We start from the raw sequence: 26,639 nt of genomic DNA on the forward strand, positions 1-26,639 counted from the left end.
AAACAAATCACAACCACCAATGCAGATGACTTGCCAGAGTATCGCAATTTACAATACCAAAGAAATTTTTCTTGTAAAAGTTTACCAAAGGGTAGAGGCAAATGTGCAAGCACAGTCCCTCTCTAGAAGGTTGCTTCTTCCCAAGCACTCAAGTGTGCTGCGGCTAAGAGAGATTGTAATGTTTACAGTCATGGGCGATTTTCCTCCGCACAGTTCGAAGCTCAACTGACAAGTACCGTCAATGTTTTATGCAATGATCAAATTTGATAGTACGCTATTCGAAGCAGTATCGAGCTCATAAAGATTCGAACAGGCCTACTGTAACATGAAAGGAAGAGGTCTGACAAGGTCCTGAAAAAGTCATTGGTATTACAATTAAGAAAGAAATCCGTGTTCTCACATTTTGAAAAATTATGTTAAGTCAGCCTCAGTGGGCATCTGCTCTGCTTTAGGAGAGAAATTTATCCAGTGAAGTACCACTGCTAGCCTGGGATGTTCAGTGTGCAACATACAGTGGTGATACACGACCGCACGCCGGTACCAAGCTCATCCAAACGGAAACGGGCAGGGAAGGGGATTGGACCCACGGTCCCCGGGTTCCAAAGTGCAAGTTTACAACATGTTCCGAGCTACATCACGTTTTTGGCGAAATGCAACACAATGAACGGAGATAAGCACTTGGCAGAGACCTTCGTCCAACAGTAACACAGCAAACACCGGGACACTCTTGAGGCAGAGCAGGTCGGCCGCAAAAAGTGACAAAGACAAGGTACGAATGAACAAACTTTTAATTGCGAATCTGTACAGTAAAAATGAAGGGCGGCTGATCGAGACCGCCGAATAATTTGCAAGGGTCACATACCAGCATGATACTTTTGAAAGAGGTGCCCCGAAAAAGTAACACTTTGAACAAAAGCGAGGTCAACGTCGGACGGGGACACGTGAAGGCTAGGCACTTTTTTTTTTTAGGAGCGCAAACACATCTTGTGAGACTAAAAATATTTGATACTCTGGGAAACTCTGATAATATAAGCAACGCGATGTAGCGGGTCCATGCACGGTTAAATAAGACTCAAGTGCATGCTAAGGTGAGGCATGGCAGTGAAAACTGGCACCATAGGTTTAGCTTTCCATTAAAAGAAACGCTACCCACAAAAAAAAATACGAAAAATACAAGAAACACATTTTGACACAAATGAGTTTGGAAGTAGCGAACACTTCCACTGGGATCCAAGACAAAGGAAAGAAGCGCTTGCAGAGGCTACACAACTAAAGACAAACCCAATACAAGTGATGAGCTCTTACTCGACACCTTGTTTCTCTTGTCATGGATTGCAGTGCATGCTACGAGAAATCCCAGCCAATCCAGCACTGGATTTGCTCCGATGGCTCGTAGCACCTGCTGTGGTCCACCCCAAGATGGAAAGGAGCGAAAAAACTCTGCACATTCCATTTCAAACAGAGAAACTAAACGGGGCTCTATGTCCAACAGTCGAAAAAGGGTTCTGTTGAAGGACTTCGACAGTTACGTTGTATTAAGAAGCTTGTAGAAAAATCTAGCGGGCAGAACATCGAGCAGTTCACACAGAGTGTAACCAGAAACTGACAAAAAAATAGTTAGGACCTAAACTCACTGCCATGATCGCGGAGGAGGTGAAATGGTATTTGTGTTAGCAGTGCAATTACCTTGGCAATTATTAACATCAACGACTGCATACAAGTGTGCACACCTGAGAACACTGCAACTGCTAAAATCGCGAGTGGAGGGAAATGATTGACAAGATCCATATTCTCTTGACAAAGAAAATCTAAAGACTAACCCCAAACAACAGATTAGCCTTGCTTGCAACGTTTTTGATTAGCATACATCATTCAACAACCAGTGCAACCACTAAACTGTCCAAATGCAGCAATTTCATCTGGGCAGTTTAAAAACCAAGCATAAATATGGTACTCCGATGTAGCACACAATAAGTCCAAACAAAATTGTGGAAAAAAAGTCAGCATTCGAATAAACTTCAGGACAAAGTCGCGTGTACCGTAGAACAGATAAACCCCGTCGCACACATAAAAATACACCTGCTTTTCTGGTAAAAAGCACTTCACAGGTACAGTTGGCAAACTAAGAAATATGGTTCACAAGGTACTTATGTTGATCTTGGTACGACCTGCGCTTACAATTGCAACACACCGGGGTCGGCTTGCCTAAAAAAAAACAGGCCAACAATTCTTATCGAAACCAGAGCTTCAGAAACTGCTGCCAGGGCTGCAGAATGATGTCCTCCCGAAACCTACTACAGTGATGTTGCAACTACACCCTTTTTCTAAAGCGATAAAGGCTTAAAAACTGAAGGTTTGATCTCAAACACAGAAAAAAAAAGTTTGGAAAAACCATTCCAAACACCACGCAAGGTTTGCTGCAAGTAATCATGGTTCCCCTGTCCACAAAACTAAACGAACAAGCACTACACTACGAACAAGACAGGCACTTTAATGTAACAGGATTTAGATTACATATGTCATGAATTGACAGCAACAAAAGCACACACACAAAGGGGTTAGAAGACTAAGTTAACAAGTTACAAAAAATGCTTTGGACAGGTGATGTGGTGACATGTTAAGCCATTTTTTTTTTTATTTCTGCCTATGATAAATGCAAAGACGAAGATGACGAAAAAAATATGCCGGCAAAAAATGCGGCAGCAAAATAGGTTTGGGACAACGCCGATGTCTTGAAATTTTGATGTCCGAATAAGCAAAAAAGGATGAAAAATTGCAGGCAGAAAAATATCGGTCAAGAGGGAAGTACAGAAAAAGACAAGGAATATAACCAATAAAATAAATGGCACTAAGTTTCCGCCACTCTAAAATGACTTCGTTTTTTCTTTTTTTTTTTTTTCTTCTTGTCTTTACATCACAGAGCAGCGGTTGGGGTCATTGGGATCCTGCAAAGACAGAAAAAAGGCAAGCGTCATGGTGTGAAAAAAAAAAAAAATCTCTCGCAGACTTTTTTACGACAGACTGCCATGACTAGTTTTTTTTGGTATGTTTGGGATGGTAGCAGTATATAACCGGAGGCAAAACGCCAGCAGAACATGGGCCAAAGTAACACCCACTGTCAAGAAATGCACGCTTTCATGCTCATTAGAGCGATCAAAAAAGTTTAAAACATCTTGCAATGCACTGTGTCCTACATCACTGCAACAACACTGAGGCCCCCCCCACAGCCCAAGAATGCAGAATGTGGCTTATTTATATTCAAAGCTTTTGCAAAAACATAATCTTAAAGCGAAAAATGAAGCATCTCCACCAGGTGCCAGTAACAATGCAGCTAACCCAGGTTTGGTGACCACAGTTCGGTATAACAGGCCCTACAAAGTTCGTTAATTTTGCGGCGTGCAACGAGTCTTTGCAACACCAATGAGTTTTCACAGCAAGGACAACAACCGTAGCAGACCGACCTTGCCAAGCGTTCGGCACATGCGCGATGCCGTTAGTTTGCGACGCAGACGGCAGTGCAGTAGAGGGCTCGTGCCATCGACGCTGCGCATGTGCAAAGTTCCGGCGAAGCTGTCGTTTGTGCTGGCAAAGTTCACTCGATGCTGTGAAGTCATACCGTCCGGCGAGATCAGTTTATTACAGTGAAAGCTCGTTAATCCGAATTTTGAGGGGGCTGCTGTAACAGTCCAAACGATACAAACTTCCAATTGATGAAAGTTGACGAGGAGAAAAGAGCCCTGTCCGGCGTTGGGTAGACTAGAATGCTCTTAACCGCCAGAGGCGTGCAAGTTCGCTGCTGCAGAGACCGAAATGCCAGTTTAGCCAGCACAAACCAAAATAATCAAAGCCTGCCAACAGCCTCCTTTGATTAACTGCACAGAGTTGTCGCGCACGGATAGCGCCCGCTTGGCAACAGGATCCGAGCAATAGCTCGCTGCGACGTCGAAATGCTAGCACACGGTCTTTGAACACTGTAGGTGGTGATGGTTCATTCCTTCGAAACTGGGCTTATCAAACATTCCAAACTTGAGGAACCCCTCTTGGTTCTGGCATTAAAGGGGCGCTAAACCACTTTCTACGGTAGTCTATGGTGCCAACTCCATCTACAAACACTAAACATACTTTAAAAAAAATCTGCTAAACATAAATGTAATTTTTATTTTTAAAATAAATTCGGTATCGAAGGTCGATTACTTTGTAACTATTACAGACACCCGATGGCACAGTCAAAGGAAAAGAAGCTCTTGTCCGACGGCGGCCTCTAGTGTTGGCGATAGTTCCGGGGTAATCAACCTTTAATACCGATTTCAATAGAGAAATCACAATGCATGAATGTGAAGTTTGGTTTCTTACGACGCTTAAGAGCCCATAGATTGAGGCCTCATAACATGATTTAGTGTCCCTTTAATGCGATGAAGCAGTGAACAAGCCTACAGTGTACACAATACGTATATGAGGGAGTGTCCATTTCATTGTCGTGCGTCAATCAGTTGCTCGGGTCTGCTAAAACAAGTCTTAAAATGGAGAATAACAAATTGGGGCGCTTCCACGTGCCGAACCAACAAAGGGCATCTGGCACGCCCCTGCAGAGAACCGAGGGCTAATTACAACTAGAAAGCCTTCATGTGCGCTTTCAGTGATGTGATTGGCCTAAGCCGTTTTGGAGCAGCCAGAACAGTGTTTTGGAGCAGCAAAAGTGGCTTTTGGAGCAGCCAAAACAGTGTTTCGGAGCAGCAAAAAGTGGTTTTCGGTGCAGATTTTTTTTATAAAAATAAAAAAACATATTTGTTCCAAGTGCTGGACAAAGGAAGGCACTTTGCTCGCCACAATAATCAAAATATGGTCAAGTTAGACCTGGGAGTCTTTCAAGTTGTTAACTGAAATGGCAATGACAACATTTTTTTACAATGCTTCAGTTAAATGACGTATATACAGGTACCCGCTATAGATAAATAAGAACCAAATTGCACACACTAAATTTATCTGAAAATGACCAGCTTAGCAGTAAATATGAAAGCATAAACTTCACTGGTTATATAATATAATAAATTGAAGCAGTATCCAACTGATGAAACACGTAACTACTGCACATGAAACTGTACACATGAAAAAGGTGCAGTGCCACTGGTGGGTGCTTTTCCTTTTGCTAGTTGAAACTTTCTGCAAGGCTGCTGCACGCCTCGCTTAGCTTTGGGCAAGTAATGAATGTCCACTTTCAATGTCTCCAAAGAGACGTTGAGACATCCCACAAGTGTACAGTGCTGTAGGCGTTGCCGAGCAATTCCAAAACGTCTCCCACCGTTTTACTGGTTCCCCGACATGCCAGATTTTCGTCAGAAGCAAGCAAATTTAAAGCAATGGATTACAAGCGTCCCGGCTGGTACCTCGGTCGTGCAATCATGCACGTGAGGGCAACTTCGGCAGCTTGCAGTTGCACGCGCTTCGTTATGCGAGCGGAGACGGCTGTTCGATCGAAAGCGAAACTGCCACTCCGTCGCCATCTGGTCCCCAAAATTGTATGCAAAATGTAACAATCCAGAATAAAAAAAAAAAGAAAAACAGTCCAGCGGCGCGTGCTTGCCAGGCCAGTATGCGAGGCACAAGCTAAGTTAAAAGGTTAAAAAGCGCAAACAAAACGAGGACAATAAAGCTAATAAAATAAAATAAAAAGCGCATCAATGCAAGACATCGCGAGTCTGGGTCAAAAAAGTTCTTGGAGCACTTTGTGCAACAACTGAACTCAAGATAAACAAGCGCGCTGTGCGGGTTCAGCGTGCAGGCATTGCCTTCTGTTGCTTTAGCTAACTTGCCTTAAACTTTCTTTTGCGACAGACTTTTCACGTACCGGTGTCCCTCTCAAAAGAAATCCGACCGAGAAAACCTAGGTAAACAGTACTTTGACACATCAGTCTTTGAGCTAGAGGGATTTATGTAATACCGTTTAATTTAAACAAGGATAAGATTGCTGATTACCCTGCAGCGGTCCTTACGTTTCATTTTAGAAAGCGCCATATCTGCAGCAATGTGTGGACGGGAACACCCGACGTCATAACCACGGCGACTGGTAGGCAGGGACCAAAGATAGTTTTGCCACGGCCGTTTCTTTCAGAAGCGGGTGCTTCAGATCACAAGTAACTCCCAATGCGCAAAAACGTGGTTTCGTTTTACAACATGACAGCATGGCTGGTACGCTTGCATCTATCGTTAAAATATTTTCAAGAGGATGCGAGACGAGACCCACGAGAGCGCGAAATGAGGAACGGCGGGAAAAACCATGCTAGACCGGATGGACGATTGATACAGCCTACTTTCTGTCGGGCGGTCGCTTGCGCCACCTAGCTCACGCATGCTCAATTACGGTACTCAGTTTAGTTTCGGTTTTGAAAGGCGACCGAAGTTGGTCCTTTGGCGCAGGCTTGGTGCAGATTACCCATATTTCGGCGAAATGTAGCAGGATGTAGCAGGGTTAGCCCCTTGGCGCAGTTTGGCACAATTGGCGCAGCAATCACATCACTGGCTTTGCTAGGGTTATGCCACCCTTTGTAATACCAGTTGCCGACAAACCAGCAGCCATTTTGGTTCTCGGCGATAATCCGTGGGGCTTATAACCCTCTCGGAAAGAAGCACCTTATCTCACAAGTTCGGAGCAGCGTTGTGGAACCCACGGAGGGAGGATTAGCATTTTCCCCCCCAGATGGGGGGACCGATGGACACAAAGGCCACTTTCTGGCGCACGGGGGAACAATGAGAGGAACAAAATGGCGGTGGAAGAGGGTGTGGGAAAGAGAAAAGAGAAACAGGCAGCTGGCATCACTCTATGCAAAGCGCACATGAAGGCACCCCAATTTCAACTATTGGGGGAAGCTTTCAAAGCGCAACCGCCCCGGCTGGAATTCAAACTTACAGGGACACTCTGGAGAACCCACAGGGGCACTCAAAAAATCCCTCCTGGGTTTCCGGAACCCAGTTTAAGTATCTATGCTCTAAAAAAAGATCCCCAATTGTTCCAATTAATTTTTCTTTCCTGCATAGATTGAAAAGTCATGTCCCATTAAAGAAAACAAAGAAAAGGAGTGGCAGGGTTACTCACGTGCTCGTGGAAGAGGTGCTCACGCCCCGTCGAATATCCTCCCACGCCGGACGACCTTTCGGAGAGGCGCGTAAACTGACGCCGCCGGTTTTCCCGAGAGGCCACCTGGGGGCGCAACGAAAGTGAGCTTCAACTTGTCGGCCATAACATGCCGCAGAAGCCCTAGAGTTGCGGTTACACTGCTAATTGCTAACATAGTCGAGGCACGTTTCTTCCTTGTAAGACTGTCTCGTCACGCAGACCATACAAAAACCGTCTGCAGACACGTTCAAAGCACACAAATGTGTGAAGCAAAGGTGCTTCAAACATGCCCAAGGCGTGCTTGCAGATAATTTGACGTAATGTCTGCAGTAAACAGTGTCTTTCGTATCGTGCATGAGCGATGGGACTGTGGCCAAGGGCTTCAATGCGGCCAAGAGCTTCAACATGACAAAAGCTAGACTCTCGAGCTCTTCCATAACAACGCTGTAACCATTCGAGGGACATTTCAGTATGATTACCGCAGCAAAGAAGCCGCCCCGCAAGGTCACCGCCGTATGTGTACGACCGCGAGTACACGTACGAAACCTCATTCCCTAAATGCAAAATCGCGTGCACAGGTGCAGACATCGAGGTTTTTTTTTTAGAACTATAGCGGTTTTATTTGCAGAGTTTCACTATGCTGGAACATAATAAACTAGGTTCGTACTACAAGTGCTGGGAAGTATTGAATAGAGGGTGTCTAGCAAATTATTTTTTTGAAATTCCCTCACTTTTCAGGTTTTCCCTGACAAATTCAGGTGAAATCCCCTGCCCACTGTAGACACGATTAAATATATAGGACCATTACAACACAAGGTATTGAGCATTGAGCACTGAGGATCATTTTGCACGGGATCAATCCAACTTTCATATTCAAAAATATTCGGGTTCGTCCAGTCCGGATTAAATGAGCCCTTTCTTGCTGCAGACATAGTCAGTGAAGAGGCCACTTCCAGAAACAAGAAAACACGACGCTCAACCACACAAGCCTTGTTAATAACCGAATGGCAGCATGGACGCCAAATGGACACTTTTCGATACTTTCGGCTTGGATTGTATCGGGGTCTGCGGCTTTCCCATTTCCCTAATCTAGTAGCTCTAACTGGATTTAGCCTAGTGTAGTGCCCTCAATATAATCCAACCCAATCCAAGGCTTGGACTGGGTTTGTCGGCTGTTCCCTTTGCATTGGGTAGGACACTCGAGTGAGTGGAGCGCCTGCTCCGCTCCAAGCAGAATTTATTGCCCATATTTCTGCACCCAAGTCTTCAAGTCTTTGCTGAGGGCACTCGATAGAGTCTCTGGCTCGTTTTAACCCGACTGGGCTCGCTTTTTCGACAATATCCCTGACAATTCCCAGAGTTTTCCTGGTAATTAATATTTCCCCGACAATTTCTGTTTTTTTCAGTCGCTAGACACCCTGTGAATAGAACTTTACTGTGCAATACCTGAAATTGCACAGGGAGATTTTTTATTTTGGAAACAAATTTTTATTAAAACTAAAGTTGCATGATTCGACCAATAATGCTACATGCACGATACGTTGTAGCATATTTGATGTATGATGCAACAACACGATGGTTAGGATCCGATGGATTCAATGAATCCATTGGATCCTAACCATCGTGTCATTGGATGGATGGATAAATGGACAGATACGGCTGAATCTAGGAATCTGGCAGCAGCTTGCGCCACCTGGCAATGAAATAGCCAAGGTTATCGACGGAGTTCACTTTCTGCTAAATCTAGCGCCACAGTTATCTTTGCAGAGCGTGGCGTAGTTGGTCAGTTTCACGCTTTTGGTGCCGCTAGGCACAGAAAATTTGAATGCATCAAAATGGCACAATTGGTCCAGCTGTCCCGCCCCTGCAAATAGAGCCCAGGGACAACTAGAAAAATTAGAGCAATAGATGATGGAGATAGAATCACAGCAAGTGTCAGCCCCTCAAAACAGCAACCAGACACGGCAAGAAGAGCTCATTGTAAAAGCCACTTCTGAAATACATGCCGACTGTAGAAAGACACAGCATGAACACATGCAGATGGTTATTCTGGGTGTGGAATCAAAGGTAAATTAAGCAGTGTTCACCAAAAGGACACAATACCACAATTCAGATGGAAAAACAAAGCTTTTACCCTTTAATTACACACATCGATTACATCTTACACGCAAGTGTTATGAACAACTTTATTTTCCCTTCTGGTACTGTGAAACCCTTTTTCGCAGCCCCGATTTTTTTACAATTGGACAGCGGGGTCATATTCGCGACCATTAAATTTCACGATTTCTGAAGGCTGGAATTTACCTATACAGACAATTAAAATACTTGCAACAACTAAAGTTTGCTAATTTACATTTCGCAAATTTCACAAGAAAATTAGGCTTCCAAACATTATGGGTCTTACAGTATATGAATGGCAAGGGAAAAAGTTGCTTAACAGGTTTTCACACAAAATCAACATCTGGGCAATACATAGGCTTTTCTAATGAAAGATCTAGACGACTTCATTTAATTTTAACTTTACTGACCCGTTTTCGAACAGATGGAGGAGGCCTATCAGAAACATTAACTGAACGAGCAATTTCACAAGAAAATTACACCTACAGAGCAGCCCAGCTACAATGACAAAACACTAAACCAAAGGAACTCTCACCTCCTCCCCATCGGCGCTGAGCAAGGCTGTGCGCATCTGTTCTCCGTGGGGCCACTGCTGGTTGCGCATGACCAGGTCCGACGGAGGGCTGTGTGTTGCACCGGCGTCCGAGCTCCAGACCTGCACAGCATCCCAACTTTGGATGAGTCGTGGTCATCCCATCGCAAAGGAGGTATACTCCAGCAAGAATGTGGGCAAGCTGGTTTAAAAAAAGAGCTCACACACAAAAAAAAACACAATGTTTTATTTAATGTAGGCATTTTAAGAATTATGTCCAAGTTTTCTTTCAATCTGATTAGTAAGAGTGTCAAAACCTCCACAATAAAAAAAATAAACAGGCAAGAATAATGAAAGCAGATTGTCAGGACTGATGCCTGCATCATCGCAGCGGGTTAGTCCCGTTGAGTGCGCTTCTCACCGAGCATCCACGTACAGCGGAAAAGCAATGCCCGCGAGCTCCGCAGGCATTGCTTTTCCGCAGCACATTGGTGCTTGCCGAGGAGTGCCCTCAACGGGGCCAGCCCCCAGCGATGAACAAATGGCACAAATGAAGTGAAAACTCCGCTTGAATTAAGCAGCTTAAAAATGCATCGAAAAGCCATAGCGGGACAACCAAAATATTTAAATTTGTCTAAATTAACTGAAAGTATAGAAATTTCGAGTTTGAATTATGGCGAGACCACTGTATACTACGTCTCACTGCGGGTTCTACGACTCGACGAAGACAAGAAGCAGAGCCAAAAACGTGCCGTTGCACCGCTAGTCTTTGTGGATATGCCATCACCAACTTAACCAATCTCTAAGAAAAAAAAGGGGGTGGAACCTCGGCACATCTACTACATGCGATTGGTGTAGCCAACAATGGCAGATATACAAAGGCAACGAGCGCAGGGACGACGCGCTTGTGGCGCCGCTTGACCGGGCAGGCTCAGTTTGACGGTGGCACAGCCTGTGGTCAGACTTGAAGAGAAACGGAGTGTAGCTTTTAAAGACATCGCGAGACTGGAACTGTCCACAGAAAGTGGGCATGCCCGTGAAAAAGCAAGCCAGGGCGTAGCTACACGCGTTCCTGTAGGCAAGACAAAGTTTCGACCGACAAAAGCCTCGTTCCACCTTTATAAAGCAAATCGGACAAGTGCCTTCCACGGGGGAAAGAAATTCGAGAACTGCTACGCACCGTGATGGTGGTCCCCGGTTGGATGACATGAGTCCGGTGAAATCGGAAGGTGAACTCGTCGTTGCCGGACTTGCGGTCGATCCGCCAGCCGGCCAGGGGAATCTCCTGAAAAACAATCGAGGGCAGATTTGCGAGGATCAGCAAACGCGCGGTTGGACCGTCGCTTACGGAGCATGGAGCCTGTTCCTTAGCAATTAAAGCCCTCAAAGGAGCATCCGAGTGGCCAGCCGAGGTGGCAATCTTGTACCGCAATTCGAAAAGCGAAGTCGAGCCCCGAATTGTTCTTTGGAAACTTGCACATGTTCCTATTTCACTTCGATTTTAAAATGCTGCAGATTGTACCCCATCTTCGAAGTTAAACGAGAGTGAAGCTTTCGTTTAATTTCCAACAGATACCAGCTGGCTCCAATTTGTCGAGATTTGAGAGAAAAGTTTGCCTCGATGAAGCTAACTGCGAATGTGTTGAATTGTCTTCGACGTCTGCGAGTAACGCAAATGAAAATAAAGCAAATCTAAACAAACTTCATCTAACATGATCGATAGAAATTGTGTTGACATTTAAGTGTAACTCTGAAAGTAAATGACAACACAATCTACAGATAACAATGCCCCTGCTTCTTAGGATAGGGGGAGGGAATGGGTAGCATAGAGTATTAAAGTACCGCAGCTTGCGCAGCAAAAACTTGCTGCAGAGCCCAGGGATCGTGGGCTCAATCCATACACCTGTCCGTTCTGATGAGAATTTTACTGTCATGCAGCCTTGTGTTACTACTGCGTGATGCAAATTTAGACCCCAGGTTAGTGGCCATACTGCACTGGATAAATTTCTCGTCTAGGGACCGACTAATTCCCGCTGTATAGACATACGAACACAATTACTTTAGCTCGGGAAAGAATGCAGAAGACACCAACTCTGTGTTGAACTTTGTTTTACCTTAAGTCCGAATGCAGCTATGCCACGAGCCAATAAAGTGTCTTTAAGTACATACTGCAATGATATTTGAGCGGCCATTTTATTGTCTAAATGTCAACCATGTTTCGGCCAAACTTGAGACACCAAAATATTGAACACAAAATAAACCGAATGTTGTCATGTCACTCTGACCTTAAAAGCAGCGCCGCTCCACGGACGTACTGCAACAAGCTAGAAGTGCGCAAGTCCTGTTAAACATTGCTGAACCGGATTTCCCTTTACTCCCACACCTATGCAATTCCTGCGGAGAGCAGGGAGGGGCAACAAACGATCAGGTTGTAAGGAGTCTCTCTGCATTAGTGATGCCGCGTTTTTCTTGACTGCGTGTTTGCAATTTTTGCCACTTGGAGGTAGCAACGCATCACAACCTGACCATTTCAGTTGCCCCTCCCCACTCTCCACAGCCGCTGAATTAGGCATGGGAGAACAAGGAAACCCGGATCGGTCCAGTTCGACAGGGCTCGCATCTTGGTGCGAGCCCCGTCGTTTTGGCCTGATGTTTTGGAGTCTTTTCGAGCAAACTATTGGCGCCTCCGTGGTGTGGCCAAGACGTGATTGATGTTTAGACAATAAACCTTGCGCTAGAATTTCGTTGCAGCATTGCATTGAATGTGCCGAGACCTCACACTTCCGAGTATATCCGCTTGAGTTTGTTTCAGCCTTTGGTTGTGCTCCGACATCCAACAAAAACAATGTTAGGCTTTGTGCAATTCAAACATGATTTCCCTTTCATGTCACAGGCTTCCAAGCATTGGCCTTACAGCTCCTAGACAACAAGGCTGCGGTGATGAATTCTAAACGTCGCCTAAAGAAGCAACACAGGGCATAGATTGAGCAAGTGCCACATCAGCGTTTGACGAAGACTTGTCTCCAAATGAAGAGAACTTGAGCGCCGACCAAACACCGTCGCAGCACTTGGGTCCACCCTATGCCCCCGCGTTTACCCCTTCAGAAGACGCAGAAAATTCGGCATCACGGCCTTGCCCAGGAGACGTCTAGGGGGCTTTAGACGGCTGAAGAGAGCGACGTTAACCAACCTTTGTGCCCTTGTTCTTTACAATGACGTATTTTCCGTCTGGGCAGTGGTCCGAGATCTCCAGGTCCCCCTTGGCAGATGCGGACACCTGGACGTCCGAGTTCGACTGCTCCTCCCGGTGGGACTGGAAAGTCCGCTTGCGCTTGGTGCCTCGGAGCAGTGGACTGGTGTACATTTCCGCCCCGCTGGTGGACGCGCCTGAAAGGGACAAGGTACCGTTCACATCTCACACTGTGCACCGCGTGTGGGCAATGCGGTTAATGCGTCGCTTGCCTTCGTTGCCCGCCCTTGACTGCGCTACGCGACGAGCAAGTCAAACACAATGCGGCCCTTCGCACGCGAAGGGGAATGCATAAAAGCGAGAAGTGTCATCGCACAAAAAAAGGAGGTGCAAAAAAAAAAAGTTAAAGGCAGCGTTCTCTATATGGAGTTTGGCAGTGCGCCGTTTATGCGCACTGTCGTCAGAACGACCACGAAATTGCTGCTTTTTCGCGGTTTACTTTTTACGGGTAGTAGTGGTCATTACAATTTACGGTTCACGCTAGTTTCCCAAATACGTGCCTTCTACACTAGCGGTTTTGACAACAGCCCTTTTGATTCTAAGAAAAAAGACTGCGATCGCACGTGTGCGCCTATAATGTCGGGCCGGGATCCTCCGTGCAAAGAGCAGACAACATAATGCGCAAAACTTATCTTCTCGGTGGTGTTGGTAGGTGCCTGAAAAGCGTCTCAGCAAGGAAGATGTTAAAGTGTAAAAAAAAAAAGAAAAAAAAAAGAGGGCAATAGGTTAGGCGAATTTGATTCGCCACGACGAGTCGAAGTTGCTCCCAAAGGCACGCCAACATCATTTTCACGCAATGCGTCAAGAGAACAAACACAAAGAAGGTTTCCCTACTTCATTCAAAGAAGTTCTTTGTGTAGAACAAAGCGTCACCAGCAACGTGGCCTTATCGAGACCACCTCGTTCCAAAGTGGCTGAAATGCATGGAACCTTTTCCTCTAGATCAGTGGTTCTCAAATGGAGGTCCGCGAAGCCCAGCCTCATCAGTCAAGCCCGGAAATAAAAGTTGTCTTTTTTCGATTGAGAAGAGACGTTCAAATTTTCTACTAGTTTTCTAGCGTATATGCCAATAAGAGAAGTCCACTTCACACTAGCCCTTAGTTATTACATTCATTTATTAAATCACTATCATAATTAACCTATACTTTCCCTTCCCTTAACCACAAACGGGGTCCTCCGTCATCTCCGCCGATCCATAAGGGGTCCGCAAAACATCGATGGTCGAGAACCACTGCTCTAGATCATTTATAAGAGTGATATAATTTTCCACGAAAAAACGTTGCATGGATTTGGGCCGCTTTGGAATTGCCGTTTCCAAAGGGCCCAGATCACTGGCGATGCTTTCAGACAAAAAAAAAAAAAAAAGCAAGAAAGCATCAGTTGCAAAGTCTGCACCTATTTCAGGTTTGCTTAGTACTTGCACAAAGAAAAACACCGACGTACGACATTGTATAAAACAAAAAGTTAACGGGCGCCCTAACGATTGTAGTGGCAAAAGCCCGGCCAACCTATTGTCTGCTCTCGTTCTCCGCCCTTCTGTAGCTTTGTTCTCATTTCTCTCAAGACCACTGATGGCAGTGCTTACGCGATTCGCCGCATTCTGCTCCCATCTCGAACCCCCATTCCGAGATCATAAACTCTACGGACTCACTCGGCGTGATGTGGAGCCGGGACTCCTCGCCCTCCAGGAGCTTGCGATAGGCGGCGATCTCGAGGTCCAGGGCCACCTTGATGTCCAGTAGGTCCTGGTACTCCCGCAGCTGGTCTTCGATCTCCTCCCGCAACCGGGAGATCTCTTCCTCCTTGGCCATCAGGGCCCGGCCATGCCACTCCCGCTCCTGGTCCAGCAGACGCTCCAGGTCTCGCACGCGGGCTGTGAGGGACAGGTTCTGCGGCGGGAACACTCAAGTCAGTCTCTCCCCGATCTTCCTACCGGGAGTCATCCTGCGATTCCTGCCCTAGCCCCATCTGGCCTGGGGAGCTCCTCGGTCACAACAGCATGCAAAGTTCACGACATCATGAAATGGTCATTCACTCTCCACCTCAACATGATGGTCAAGCCGATCCACATCTCCTCCACATGCCCGAAATGCTGAGAAAACAAGTGGAAACAAGGTGACTACCAACAAAATTTCATCTCGCACTGTCAATATTGCTTCAAAACAATCTTTTTTTTTTGACAGGCATGTCATAACCAGTCTTAAAAAAATAACTATTTTTAGTGGCTCTGTAAGGTAATAAAATTAAATTAAATTTTAACAAAGCATTTTAGCCAGCTGTACACGAGTTCAATTTAAACCAATTAGGTTTGTACAACAAGTGTTGGAAAGAATTGCATTAAACTTTAGTGCGAAATATATCTCATATTGCACGCAGAAAGATATTTTAGGAAAAAATTTTATTGAAACTGAAGGGGCACGACTCAAACAAATTTTAGATGCTGCATTGTACACATACAATATAAATGTACATGTACAATGTACGACGCAACAGTACAATGGCTAGGATGTACGATACATTGAATCCATCGGATGGATGAATTGACAGATATGGCTGAACCAAGGAATCTGGTGGCGGCTTGCAGCACCTGGCAATGAAATGGCCAAGGCTGTCGAGCGAGGTTTTCCCTTCCGCTAAACCTAGCGTCGCCGTAATCTTTCGCACACTATTTTACGCTTTTGGCATCGCCAGCTGCAGGAAATTGTGAATGTATCAAAATGGCACGGCTGTGCCACCCCTGACAAGCTTCCATGAACAGTCATACTGGAAAGAGACCAGCTGCACAACAGGAGTCTGCCACATCCACTGCTGCAACACCGCCACAATTGTGGAGGGCAACGACGCAACACTTCTAGGAGGTCATTGGGTGGAAATCGAGAGGCCACTTTTTAGGACAAATACACCGGTTGGAGAATTGCTCCAGGCACCGTACCTGAACTATTTTCGAGTACCGAAAATGTTGGGCATTGTTCAACTCTAGACTGATTAACAAGCGCAAATGACTGAGAAGAAAAGAAAGGGACAGGACAGAGGGCTTACTTACAACTGTCAATTTAATAGAGCATGTGCAAAGAAAGACAAGGTGGAAGTGAAAAAGGAGAAGAGAAAGGTAGAAATATACTGTCATCTGCCACCAAGACAAAGTATTTGGCTTTAGAAATCGAGAAAAATATCTTAAGTTGTAATGACATGGATGCAGAGAGCACCATATCCCATGTCGGCACCCAGAGGCAAAGAAGAAAATGCGTGCTACAGTCCATGCCAGGCATCATGAGTAGTTGATTCACTGTGCGGCTAGAAAGTCTATCTTGGAGGCAACAGTGAATGATGCCCGATATGGACTGTAGCGCGCCGACATGGGATACGGTGCTCTCAACATCCATGTCATTACAACTTTGTCTGGAAGTATATTCTCAAAATAATGCTTATTTCGGTGTTTAAAGCTAAATATGTCGTTTTAGTGGCAGCTCAGTTTATTTCCATCTTTCTCTTCTCTTTCACTTCCACTTTTGTTTTTCTCGACATGCTCTATTAAATCCATACTTGTAAGTGGCACCCTGTCTTGTCCCCTTCTCTTCTTAGTCATTTGCACTTGTTAATTCACAGTCTAAATAATCAACTAACTAGCAACCCCCCCCCCCCCCCCCCCCCATTGATCTTGATCAATTGGGGGGGAGATAGTTGGACCTGGTTCCCGTGTATGTGCACTGGTTAGGGCGAGTCAGTCAACCCGGAGTTGTCCCCCAGACTGTTTAGGACGAGTGCAGCTCATCTGCTTCACCCGCTGATCACGCGATCGACCATCTCCGACGACCCAGACTTGCCAACAGATGGTAGCGCCGACTTTTTCCTCATTTTGCTCTCATTTTGTTTGCAGCTAGAATTTCTATCTGAAAGACAACAAACTTTCTTTTTGAAGACGATTCAGGAGTCGAGGGTCAGAGATCCACGAAAACTTGAAAACGCTTGAGGGGCTACAGGGGTTTATGCAAGGAAATATTGGGTAGGAACATTACTGACTTTACACAAGCTTACTGGCACCAGTGGGAGCCAAGTATGCTTGCACGCAACGACGCTTATCGAGGAGTTTCTTTGTCGCCGCGTCATTTCGACGATAAAAGAATGTTTTCTTTTAGTCTCCTTCGAGTCATGGCAACCGCGCTGTTGGCGCTGTCAACGTGATCCCCAGGATTTCGTCATCAAGCTCAGCGAAACCGATGGACTTAAATGCGACTCGTACAGTGGAGTTTCTAACACAGAATTTGTGTGTTAAAAACTCTGCATGGGTGTAACTCTGAGGTGTAGCACTCTAAAAAAACTCCACGAAAAAATGCTTGAGAAACTGTCACAAAGGACCGGCACGCAAATTTCATCGCCAAGTTAAGCCAAGAAATAACCAACACTCGACATGGATTTCTCCGCCAAAGTGAGCAGAGAAACAGAGGTTGCACGACTCTAGTGATTTAACCTCACGTCCTGCGACCGCCAACTTCCCACTCACAATAGCGTGAAAAGTGATGACGTGTTGCGTCAATTACTTCACTAAATTTACAAAGAAGAAATCAATGCAATGTAATTTCAGTTTCTTTGTGCTGGAGGTTTGCACTCTATGCCTTCTGTGACCCCAGGTCTTTGCATGATAGAGCCTGCGAAATCTATTCTTGAAGAAACCTTAACCCCAAACGCATTCTGCACAAAAAGGAAGACGTCCCCCACCTGCGACTCAAGCTCAGAGATCTTGGAGTTGAGCCCCTCGAGGCGCGACTTGTATGCCCGCATCTCTTCCATCTTGGTGGAGCTGTCGCTGGAGCGCTGCTCAAGCAGGCTCTGCAGGTCACGCATCTTGTTCTCATAGATGTCCTGCATCTCCTCCCGGTTCAGCTGCATCTGAGACTCGTACTGTTCTCGCAGCTCTATCAGCGTGTCCGCCAGGCGCTGCTCGTAGCGCTCCTTGAGCCGCCCGTCGATCTCCGTGATCTCAGTCTGCTTGACCACGCGCACCTCCTGGAGCTCCTGCATTGAACAACGGCACCCACGCCAGGGCAAGGGCAGGTTTAGGGGGGCCGTGGATGTCGTTCCCTTCAAGGGATTCTCTGGCATTTTTTTTCGTAGTGCCCGATTTGCCTGGAAATTTGTTAAACGTGCCAACAAACATCACTGAAAAAGTAACCCAAATCTTGTGCAAAAATAAAAAAAATTCTGCTACTGAACTTACATTTTTGACTTACGGGCAAAACCGAAATTGTACCGCTGTACGATGATAGCGTTTTCACTGAACTAGTATGCGCTCCATGGTCTAGCAAACTGAGCGCATACAAGCCGGGTACAAAAAACGGGCAATGGAACGAATTGTTCTGTCGCCTGTTTAAGGCATTCTTGGATTAATTTGTGGACCACTCTAGCCGATACATCAAATACCAAAAAATCCCTTGTGAACGTTTACCCAAAATAAAGAGACAACGTGTGGAAACATGGGGTGGGCCGTATTTGGGGATGCCACAGCAATTGTATCAAAAATTAGCGACAAACACCGAGACTATAAAACATGCTACACTGAAAGCATTGCCACGAATCACGGACGCAGCAAGTTTGCGTTTCATGATGCAATAAAAACGCGAGAATTCGCTGCAAACTTTCCGTCACGGGAAAGGATACCATAGATTGTGGATGCAGCAGATTTGAGTTTCATAGTGCAATGACATGCAGTAGTCCGCTACAAACTTGCCCGTCACGGAAACCAATGCAGTGATGAACACTTGGTTGTGTTTTTGTCTGCAGACAAAAACTTGGGAACCTGATACAAGCTAACATGTCGTGGGAGCGGAGCACACCACAGATTGCAGATGCAGCAGATTCACATTTCACGATGCAGTATACACACAGAAAAAACTGTCACGGGAACCAATACTCTAAACGACTATTGTGGAATAATTCGCGGGTTCCAATTTTCACGCCGCGGTGGGATGGCAATGTAGATTCCAATGTGTTTACATTTTACCAGAATTGTTGGCAGGACCTCTCTTGTGAGAGTTGCAGGCGATTCGCGAAATTGGGGTCCTCGCGAAAGTTACATCGTTTACAGTACTGTGCAAGCAGATTGCAAACAAAAAACAGGGAAACACTACAAATGCGCTTGCCACACGTATCAATTCCACGGATCGTGCAGTTCGCATCGACCGCGCGATCGTCGTGCGGTCGATGGAATTTTTCCACTAAGAATATTTAGCTAGAAAAATTGGATGGGCTACCCCTCGGAAGGTGGGTATCCTCACAGGATTTTAAGGCATCACATCACTAACATTAGAAAGGAGAATGCTTTTGAAAATACAGTTTCTTGCATACTTCACTCACTAAATTCACGCAGTTGCCCATCAGACTGAATTTTTTAAATTCACATGCAACGAAATTTAAAGAAGATTTGCGGGTCCTCCTTCCACGTGCTTCCCATTGTCCAGAAATTCTAGAAAGGTCCTAGGGAGGCACGCTTACTCTGCAATGTTTCATTCTGATGCTCACCTTTTCGTAGAGGGACTTCTGGAAATCGAGGTCCTCGGAGAGGGTCTTGGCCCTGTTCCGCAGCTCAACATTCCGCAGAGTCTCCGCCTCCAGCTCTTTGCGGAGCTTCTCGAGCTCTTTCGCCATCGCGTCCCGCTCTGCCTCCGCATCCTAAAAGTGGACCAACAAAAAAATTTAAGGGCCTTGCATCAGTTCTGAACCTTGAGCCGGGATATGGCACGCAGACTGTGGTCACCAACAAAGACGAGTGCTGCCGTTGCCACGTGGTCAGCAACTGTACTCTACTTTTATTTAAAAGCATACTTTTAAGTTCCAGTTAGACTTTGCCTTTCTTGGAATGTACAATATCCATGTCTGCACAACCCGGAGTATAAAAACTAAAAATCTCTACAGATAGCTTTGTAATTTGCAAAGAAGATTCCAGAAAGAGGAATATATACATCCATGCCCATGCACATACTGTCACATAGCTTATGCTTAAAAACTATGACCATAAAAAAAAAAAAAGAATAGCTTGGTTTAGATACTTTGTTCAAGGCAACGAGCGTGCATTAGCACCAATACGCAGTTCCTACCTCAATAAGCAGCCCCACTCTTACACAGTAGAGGTGGAAGTGGGGTGGGAGTGTTACTACACTACTTACTGCTCTACTCCATTTGGAGGGAGTTTCCACACTAATTACTCCTTCCACTCCTTGAGGAGAGGTGAGATGTTACCACACCATTTACTCCCTCCACTCCATACTAGTGCATCCAACCAACAGCTGCATTTTGCCGAGACATTTTCTACCACAACCATGCTACCGTGTGACCAACGCCAACACGAGCGACCAAGGTCCGTGAAGTGTTTCCACGCAAGGCTGTCGCTCCAAAAGTTTAACAGCTACCAGCTAGCCAGCTACCTCCCACCACAACGAAAAGTAAGCCATCAAAAAACTCAGCGAGCCGACCATGCAGAAGACAAACGACGTAAAAACAAGCGTTTGGCAGCTTTCCTTACCTTGAGTTGTGCGAGGGCCTGATTCAGGCGTCCCTGGAGGTCCACATTTTGAGACTCAAGCGATGTGACCCGTCGCTCAGCTGCAGACCACTCTCGTTCTCGTTTGGCAAGTCTGACAAGGTTAAAAAGAAGTTGCAAGCAGATGCATGTCAATGAACGGTGTCAGCCAAAATGCTCCTTCGCACATTTATGTGTGAAGGCCCATTCACACACTTGCGCTTGACTCCGGCAAGACCGGTTTGTAAGCCTTTTGCGACGACTCACGATCGGCTGCATTGCTGCGCATCCAGTCGTAAGCCGTTCCAAGAGGCTTAATTAAAACCCGGTCTTGTCTCGGTCGGTCAAGGTAAGTCAAGCTTAAGTGTGTGACGGGCCTCAAATGCAATCGACCGCGCATAACTAGACTGAAGGCTTGAAAGTGTTTGCGAGACCAGACCTACCCCAACTACGAGAAGTGGCTGCTCGCAAGATTCAAGATTCCCTCAAACACACGGTTAAAGATGGCTCACGATAGAAGGCACCATTTCCAAAAAGTATGAACCCCTTAAGTGCCTTGGACGAGCTGAGCTCTTCGGCCACTTTCTGGCTAAAAATGCCGTCTGAGCCAGTGGTTTTTTCGGTAGCCCCCAATTCCACGGACGAGGCAGGCTCGTCCGTGGAATCATAGATGGCAGCACTCGTCTTAGTTGGCAAATATATTTTTCGCCTCCACCGATTTTTGCGTAATAAACTTTTCAAATTTTATGTGTAATACTAAAAGAATAATTTTAGAAAAAATTGGCACTTTCAGGTTACTTCTGGAAAAAAACATTTGGCACTTAAGGGGCTAATCTGAAATCGGTCATGTTATGCGAGAAAATCCGATAGATACGCGACCACAGTACACAGCTCAAAGCTAGTCCGATAAGCACTCAATCTTGTTTGTCCGAGTTTCACTTCACACATTAAAAAAAAAAAAAAAAAAAAAAAACAGTTTATTATGTATACCCAATAAAAATCCAATAAAATGCAAGTCATCAGCGAGCCCCGACTGCAAGGAGTGCCTCTACAGTTACGCATGCCGTTGCAGTTCAATTACGAAGAAAGTTGTCGGGGTGTCTAGCAAGTTATTATTTTGAAACTCCCCGACTTCTCCGGGTTTTCCCTGACAATTTCAGGTGAAATTCCCTGACCAATGTAGAGGCGGGTAAATATACAAGATAACACAAGGCATTCAGCATTGAGCACTGTGAGGATCATTTTGCACGGGCTTAATTCAACTTGCATATTCTGAAATATTGGGGCTTGTCCAGTCCGGATCAAACAAGCCCTTTCTTGCAGCCGACATTGTCAGTGAAGAGGCCACTTCCAGAAACACGAAAACATGACGCTCAACCACACAAGCCTTGTTAATAACCAAATCACAGCATGGCCGCCAAATGGACACTTTCTGATATTTTCGGCTTGGATTGTATTGGGGAAACACAATGAAAACATGACGCTCAACCACACACGTTAACAACCAAATGGCAGCATGACGGCATAGCTGCGAGATGCACATTTTCGGATACTTTCGGCTTTGATTGGATTGGGGTCTGCGGTTTTCCTATTTGTTACTAAATCTAGTAGCTCTAACTGGACCTGGCCTAGTTTCGTGCCCTCAGTCCAATCCAATCCAAGGCTTGGACTGAATTTGTCGGCTGTTCCCTTTGCATCGGGTAGCACAAGAATACCGCGCATCCGCCCGTTCCACATTAAGCGCTCATTCCCCAAGTTTTAAGATCTGAGAAAATATGGGCAGTACATTGATATGTAAAACTGATGACTGGACAAGCGCCCATTCCCAATTTTTCGCGATTATCTTTAGATTTTGAGAGGGCGCTTGCCCGGTATTCTACGGTACATGGGGCGAGCAGAGCCCGCGCTCCGCTCTAAGCAGAATTCATTGCCTATTTTCTGCCCCCAAGTCCAAGTCTTTGCTCAGGACACTATGGTATTTCCGGCACGTTTTCCCTGACTGGGCTCGCGTTTTGACAATATCTTTGACAATTCCCCAATTTTTCCCGGTAACTAAAATTCCCTGACAATTCCCGGTCGCTAGACACCCTGAAGTTGTCCAATGAAAGCTGTAACAATTACCAGTGCAAGAACACTAAGGAAGTTTAGGTAACTATACGAGAGGATAAAAACGTTAGGAGGGGGGCTACTCATATATCCCTCACATTTGTTTTATGGATTTGGGTAATCATTTACTATTGTAATGTTGTGCACAACAAAACTTTTTGGGTGAAATTACAATGTTAACTGGAGAGCCTAGTACGAGTACACTTACATGCTTCATTACAGACAGAACTGGAACACTATAAATTAATTCTGAAAGACCATTGAAAGGTCAGCCCTCTATTGCATTTGCCACATTTGTTTTTGTTAGGGGGAGATGCAATGGCAAGGAATCAACAACCCCGTTTGTAAGCTGGTAGAGCGCAGGTGTTCGAAAGGTCACAGCCAGAGCAAAACAAAGATCAGAAACTCGATAAAAAAAAAAAGGACAAAAGGACGATTGTTGGACCCTCCCAAAACTGGTTCCCATAGAGAGCAACAGGTTTCGAATTTGTTTCTTTGGTAAAGAAAGAGGCTGCCAGCCCCTTAGGCCGAGCAAACGATCGAAGACACCATAATCGCTTCACGGCCAGTGTCGGAACAACCTTACCCATTCAGATAACTTATCACTAACTGCTAACAAAAGGAATGCCTTGTGATAAATAGCACGAAGAGAAGTGCCGATGCGGACATGACACAAGTCCAGGTAATAGCTTCTTTTATTATTATATCTTTTGTACGCACCATGCAATGAGTCATGTACTATTTCAGTTTTCCGACAAGTAGGAATTACACCCACTACACACTGACATTGCTCCGGACAAGTTCACCTCAAAACTGCTAGCCAGTCTAGCCATTTCGCAAGCGTGACTGCTGGTACGCAAGGATGGAAATAAATAAAAATGTACAAAGAAACCTAGAGCTACCACTATTCTGTTTCTTGCGCGCCTTGCGAAACGTAGGCAAACACAAGAAAAGAAAAAAGGAACATGCTACGCTGAGAAGAGGTGTGGCGGAAATGGCACTGACGCCACATCCGGTCAAACCACCGCCACCTATCGGTCAAGGTCGGCGAAAACCGGCATTCAACAGCCGGCGACTGAATAATCAATGAAAACTGCACTTTTAAGTGGAGTTGTTACGCTTCCATTCATTCCGTTTGTAACCGACGCTACCCGAGGTATAAGGGCTACAAGGGTTTCTTTTCAAGGTAAAAGCTGTCGGGTTATCACAGCGTCTGCACTGGGCTCGAAAGCGGTTTCGAAGGGACTGCATGGAACCCGAGACGAACAAAAGAAAAAAAGGTGGAGAACACAAGTTGTGACAAATCGTTCATCCCCTTTTTTCTTTCTCTAGTTCGTTTCAAGTTCTATCATGTCAAGCTTAAACTAGCTAGCTTGTCACTACTCTGCCTTCAAGATTCAGAGAAGCCGGTTAAAGATTTCGCGGACACACAAACCGCCCCGCTTCGAAAAGACAGCTCGAGTGACGGACGCCTAGAAGCCAGACAACGAAAGACCGCGAGCCACAGCCGCTCGCCGAAGTCGCATGGTTTAGAAATAGCCTCAAGAAAAAGAAATATATATATAAGGCGCCCGGTCAGAAAAACCGATCCCCCCTCCTCCTAACCACGACGCTAATATGGCCGACCCGACCTACATGGAACCGTCCCAAAAACCGAAAGCGGCCCACATGGGCTGGTTACTCACTTGGCTTGCAGAGTCTCAGCCTCTGCCTGCCACTTCTTAGCGTCGAGCTGCAGCTTGGCCTTCTCGTTTGCGGTCAGGTCGACGGTACGGCGCGCGTCGGCGAGCTCGCGGTCGTACAGGTTTTTCACGCTGGCGACCTCCCGGGTGCGGGTCTCCTGGCTCGTCTCTATCTGCTTGGTCAACTTGCTGTTCTCAGACTCGAGGTGACGCACGCGGTCGATGTACGCTGCCAGCCGGTCGTTGAGGTGGGCAAGCTCGTTCTTCTCCTGAATTCTCGACACCCTGGACGCCGAGAGCGGCGAGTGCGAGCGTTCCCGGCTCCCGCCGGCGTTGGTGTCTGACGAACGAGGTGTCCGAGGCGACGCCGGGTTCGCCGGGCTGTCCCCGCGGTCTTGCTGCGAAACGTTGTGGGACGACGACGTTGTCGTGGTCGTCACGACTTGTTTGCGGACGCTCCGCGACGCCATTTCGGAGGTTGTGCGGACGTGCAAGATGCCAACTCTCCCTGCGAAATTCGTTAGATGAAGTGCTGCCTCCCGCAATGTGCTCGCTGATGCCTCGCCCAATATAAACCAAGATGGCGGAGTGCCGCCGAAAAGGGCCACGTGACCTGTTGCGCCAATCAGTGGGTTAGTTTCGTATTCCGTGTATGCTCCATTGCTGATTGGCTCTCATTTTAGGAGATTATTTTAGGGGTGTGCGTGCGAATCGGTTCGAATCGAATAGCGCTGCGTCATTCATAACCTTCACAGTGGAAGGGAAAGCCACGACAACCCAAGTTAGGAATGACTCTGCGCGTCTGCGCTATGCGATTCGAACGGCATATGCAAGTGCAGTGTCGTTCCTAGCTTTTAACATGCTGCATGGAAACGGTTCCCCTGGCTCTTTACACCGCTCACCGGTACACCGGGCGATTCAGAATGACCTACTTACCTCAAACCGGAACGCAATTATTATATGCACGTAACTTACGGCTCGACATTCACAACATATATGCATGGAATATGTCTAAAACTCAGTGTAACCGCGTTCAAGCGAAATCCACGTGGGCGAAGCACACGATCGTTAACAAACAATTTCCCGCCAAAAAGGAAAAATAAAAAAAAATAAAAAAAAGAGGCGCGCTGGTTGCGCCGCTGTCTGCTTAGAGCGCGCAGGACCATGACGTCATACAAGGGATGATACGTCATGACAAGAGAGCACGCGCTGGCATGAGGAACAGGAACGCTGGGAAGCTTGTGGAGATGCCAAAATAAATCAAATAAATTGTGTTCACGTCGCTCTTGGATTATGCGAGGTCCCAAGGGTGAAAATGAAAAGTAAAGCAAAAATACAAATGGCAAAGACCGGTTCTATAATCTTACATTCTTATTTCTTTTTTTCTAGTTTGCAATATGTGCACGTTTGCACCAAGAGTACGACTACGTCTTCCAGGGGTACCCATAGCAACCACTATTGAGTAACCAGTGAGCCCTTGCAAGGCAAGTGTACTCTTGCTGCTCATACTTTCTTTTTTTTTTTTTTTTTTTTTGCGTTACGAGGTCAAGGCGGCTCACTGCGAACGTTACCCCGTAGCGCGTAAGGAACGTTTTAACTGCTTTTACTTTAACAATTTTTTTCAACATCTGGATTGTCAAACGCCAGCTGTCGCACATATTTCGCAACATTACTTCGTCGTTTTTTATCCCCATTACACATATTGCGAAAGCAGACGACGCGGCACGCTTGTCGTCTGCTACAAGAGCTTCGCAAAAATATTCCAAAAGCCGGGAATCATAATGATAAAAAAAACTGCTCCGACTTTACTCAACAAGAGCTTCGTTTGCAAGCTGTTGGACTAGCGACCAACCAAGTCCAACTCACCGATTTCAACCATATAATTTATTAGTAAACAGGATAACTGGGCGAGTTGGTATGGATTCATAATGGAACAGCGCGAATTTTTGCAAGGACAGAGGAAGGAACTGGACAGGACGAGCGCTGACTAACAACTGAAAGGTTTATTCTCAGGAAACCACGAAGAAAAATATACGACAACAACGAGAGAGTCGTGTTGTTGTATATTTTTCTTCGTGGTTTCCTGAGAATAAACCTTTCAGTTGTTAGTCAGTGCTCGTCCTGTCCAGTTCCTTCCTCTGTCCTTGCAAAAATTCGCGCTGTTCCATTATGGATAATTTATTACTTGAGAAATGGCTACAATTTAATGCGACATTAAGGTCAAAGTTCTGAGAAGGCACTACTTTTCTCAAAAGGTACACCGGGAGGCATGGAATGACTGAAATTTGGAGACTCGTAGCATATATTCATGACATCCAGTTTTCTGT

General features: G+C 45.9%; 1 protein-coding gene across 1 annotated transcript; it reads right to left on the reverse strand.

Moving 5' to 3' along the window:
- Positions 1–770: 770 nt before the first annotated feature.
- Positions 771–25,397, reverse strand: LOC8023734 (lamin Dm0). The gene is made up of 10 exons (XM_029973217.4): positions 24,316–25,397; positions 20,528–20,639; positions 19,528–19,677; positions 17,728–18,024; positions 14,663–14,900; positions 12,952–13,148; positions 10,942–11,046; positions 9,765–9,884; positions 7,091–7,195; positions 771–2,945 (listed from the first exon to the last, which is right to left on the reverse strand). The coding sequence occupies exons 1-10, from the start codon at positions 24,780–24,782 to the stop codon at positions 2,910–2,912; spliced, it is 1,827 nt and encodes a 608-aa protein (XP_029829077.3). The 5' UTR covers positions 24,783–25,397; the 3' UTR covers positions 771–2,909.
- Positions 25,398–26,639: the final 1,242 nt, after the last annotated feature.

This window comes from Ixodes scapularis, unplaced genomic scaffold (assembly GCF_016920785.2).
Source record: "Ixodes scapularis isolate PalLabHiFi unplaced genomic scaffold, ASM1692078v2 PGA_scaffold11__112_contigs__length_91849675, whole genome shotgun sequence".
NCBI classification, from domain to species: domain Eukaryota; kingdom Metazoa; phylum Arthropoda; class Arachnida; order Ixodida; family Ixodidae; genus Ixodes; species Ixodes scapularis.